This window comes from Trypanosoma conorhini (assembly GCF_003719485.1).
Source record: "Trypanosoma conorhini strain 025E chromosome Unknown Tco_14.4_contig_00703, whole genome shotgun sequence".
Lineage (NCBI taxonomy): Eukaryota > Euglenozoa > Kinetoplastea > Trypanosomatida > Trypanosomatidae > Trypanosoma > Trypanosoma conorhini.
The window spans coordinates 1-2966 of NW_021704795.1; the positions used below are offsets into that span (position 1 = coordinate 1).

The 2966-nt window shown below is 62.2% G+C and overlaps 3 protein-coding genes across 3 annotated transcripts in view, besides 1 other annotated feature; 1 reads left to right on the top strand and 2 right to left on the bottom strand.

Annotated features, from left to right (window-relative positions):
* On the top strand, window positions 1-351 carry Tco025E_08123 (uncharacterized protein; the record flags this gene model as incomplete). Its single annotated transcript, XM_029374979.1, has 1 exon — window positions 1-351. A coding segment is annotated over one exon (351 nt), but the record flags the coding sequence as incomplete, so codon positions are not given.
* A 145-nt stretch (window positions 352-496) lies between these two features.
* Window positions 497-513: a microsatellite.
* Window positions 514-973: 460 nt separating this feature from the next.
* Tco025E_08124 (malic enzyme) lies at window positions 974-2662 on the bottom strand (the record flags this gene model as incomplete). Its single annotated transcript, XM_029374980.1, has 1 exon — window positions 974-2662. The coding sequence occupies one exon, from the start codon at window positions 2660-2662 to the stop codon at window positions 974-976; it is 1689 nt and encodes a 562-aa protein (XP_029224893.1).
* A 47-nt stretch (window positions 2663-2709) lies between these two features.
* Tco025E_08125 (malic enzyme) overlaps window positions 2710-2966 on the bottom strand; it is a gene marked incomplete at both ends in the record, with an annotated part of 483 nt that continues 226 nt past the window's right edge. The window contains one exon of the mRNA XM_029374981.1: window positions 2710-2966. This exon is cut by the window's right edge and continues 226 nt beyond it. Coding sequence (XP_029224894.1) covers window positions 2710-2966 — 257 coding nt within the window.

A 2966-nucleotide genomic window follows, 5' to 3' on the forward strand; every position in this document is an offset into this window, starting at 1 on the left:
CCCCGCCGCGTCCGTGAGCGGCGTGACGCACACCTCGCGCCCCTGGAAAACGGCCCCGGAAAGCAACTGCGCCACCTCAACGCTTCCCGCATCCTCAAACTCAACCACCGCGCAGTAACCCGTCGCACTCGCCGGCTCTTCGAGCCCAACGACGCTTACAACCCTGCCGCAATAGACCAGCAAGCCCTCCACGTCCCGTGCCGTTGCACTGGCAGTCAGGCCGTCCAGCCTCACACGCGAGATTCCGGGCATGAAGTACGCTTCCGTGCCCAACGCACGCCCTCTCCGCCTCAGTGGTGTGGTGGCTGCCACTTTTGCCTCTGCGGCCCCTCTCCTCCGCTCCACCTGTGAGTGGCGGAGGAAACAGCCTCACACACACGCACGAAGACTGTGTGTGACAGAGGGCGGCGCCACTATCGCCCTGGCGTGTATGCCGCCTCGCAAAAACAACCGCGCAACGCCCCTCTCCCGCCCCATGCAAGGAAACACAATAACTGCAGCAGCAGCAGCAGCCACCGCACCCGGTGTCCCACGGCACCCACAAAAAAAAACGCGCCTCCAAAGGTAACAAAGTTTCGCAAACAAAACCAGCTAGTTAGACCGCGCGCCCAGGAAAAAACACACACCCGACGGGGAAAAAATATTGAACACACAAGCACAAAAAAAAGCATATTACGTGTAACAAGCTTGTCCAATTAGCGCCACAGATTTTTCTCTTCACTTTGCTCGTTCACACATCCCACATCCAAAGCTCCTTCGATTACCTGTTAGGCCACAGTATTTACTTCTTTCATTTGTCCGTCTCTTTTGCAGTGGGCGGGGAACTCGTGGTCTTTTGGTTCCCCGGACCCATTCGAATTACCTCTACAGCCGCCCTCTCCCCGGCCACCATTTACAATAACGTTTTTTATTTTTATTTTTTGATGCAGCGCCCCTACAGCTCTCCACGTTGCCCCTCCCAGAGTTGCGCCAGTCACACCTTCTCGAGCTCCACAGGGTACACCGGGTTCCACATCGACTTCTTCACGTAGGCGAGAAGTTCGTCGCGGGTGCGCGGGAGGCTGTGGTTGGTGGCGAGCTCCAGGCGCTGCGCCTCCAGCACCACGTCGGTGGCGATGTGGGCGGAGATGTCGTGGATGTCGTCCAGCGGCGGGTACAGCCGGCCAGCCCGCAGGTTCTCCTCCGACGTGAGGAGGTTGAGCGACTTCGACGCCGCGAGCAGGAGCTCGCTGGGGATGTGCGCCGGCTGCGCCAGCGCGCAGCCAAGGCCGATGCCGGGGAAGACGTACAAGTTGTTGCCCTGCGACGGGATAAACGTCTTGCCCCCGATCACCGTCGGCGGGAACGGGCTGCCGGACGCGACGATCGCCGCGCCGTCCGTCCACTTGTAGGCGTTCTCCGGCGTCACCTCCGCCTTGCGTGTCGGGTTCGACAGCGGGAAGATGATGGGGCGGGGGGCGTTCTGCCTCACCATCCGCACAATCTCCTCCGTGAAGACGGGCCCCACGCCGCCGAGGCCGAGGAGCGTCGTTGGCTTCACGAACCGCACAATGTCCTCAAGCGCGAGAAGCCGCGCCGAGTCCTCCGCGGAGATGTCGGTGCGGGCGAACAGCTTCTTGTGCGGTGCGAGCTGGTCGCCGCGCGTCGTCGTCACGATGCCCTTGGTGTCGACCAAGTAGAAGGTCTTGAGGACGGCCTCCACGGGGACGTCGTACAAGTGCGCCGCGAGCTCCGCGATGCTCTGCGCCACGCCGACGGCAGCCGAGCCCGCGCCAAAGACAAGAATGCGCTGCTGCAGCGGGGGAACACCCGACAGCTTGACGGCGTTGAGGAAGCCGGCGGCAATCACCGCGCCCGTGCCCTGAATGTCGTCGTTGAAGCAGCGGTACTTCTTCTGGTAGCGCTGCAGTATGTCGAAGCAGTGGTTGTTGCTGAAGTCCTCGAACTGAATGACGGCGTTCGGCCACTCCGCGCTCGCCGCCTCCATGAACTCGTCCAGCACCGCGTAGAACTCCTCGTCGCCGAGGCGCTTCTCGCGCATGCCAAGGTACTCCTTCTCCTGCAGGTACCTTTCCGTGTTCGTGCCCACGTCCAGCATGACGGGAACGGTGTACCGGGGGCTAATCCCCGCACCCGCAACGTACAGGGAGCACTTGCCGATGCTGATGCCAATGCCGTTCGCGCCGAGGTCGCCAAGGCCGAGAATGCGGGAGCCGTCCGTGATGACGACAACGTCCACCCGCTCGTACGCCGCGTCCCGCATGATGCTCCGAAACTGCCCCTTGTACGTGCGGTTGAAGTACAAACCGCGCTCGCGGAAGAAGTAGCGGCTGTAGTCCTCGCACGCCTCACCGACTGTCGGGGTGTAAACGATGGGGAGCAGCTCCTCCAGGTGGGCAAGGATGGTGGCGTAGTACAGGGTCGTGTTCGTCGAGTGCACGGAGGCAAGGTGCTGGTAGCGGTTGATCGGCTTGTCGTACCTCTTCAGCTGGTTGTACAGGCGGGAGACCTGCTCCTCCAGCGTCTCGACGGCGGGCGGCAGGCGGCCAAGGACGTGGAGCTGCTTGCGCTGCTCCACCGTGAAGGCGGTGCCACGGTTGAGGTGGCGGTCCGTCAGGATGGTGGTGCTGTGCGTCTTCACTCGGAACTGCGACTGCGACATGGCTGGAGAGTGCCTGGTGGAGTGTGTCCTGCTCTGTTCGTGTCGTGCTACAGGAACCCTGCCCGGCTGGGAAACCTCTCAAAGTTGCTCTGGCTCGAAATGCGTGTATCCTTCTGGCGGTTGGCGCACCCACGCCGGACAGAAAGGCAACGAAGGCAGAATTGAGGAAAAGAGAGAAGTAAAAGCGAGAAAAGGGAGGGGAAAGTGGGGGCCCGGGGCCCGGGTGCCGCGCTCCCCCTTCCCCCTCCAGCCGCCGCAGAGAGACGTCGCCGTGCACGCGGCTCAAGCAGCACACACACACACA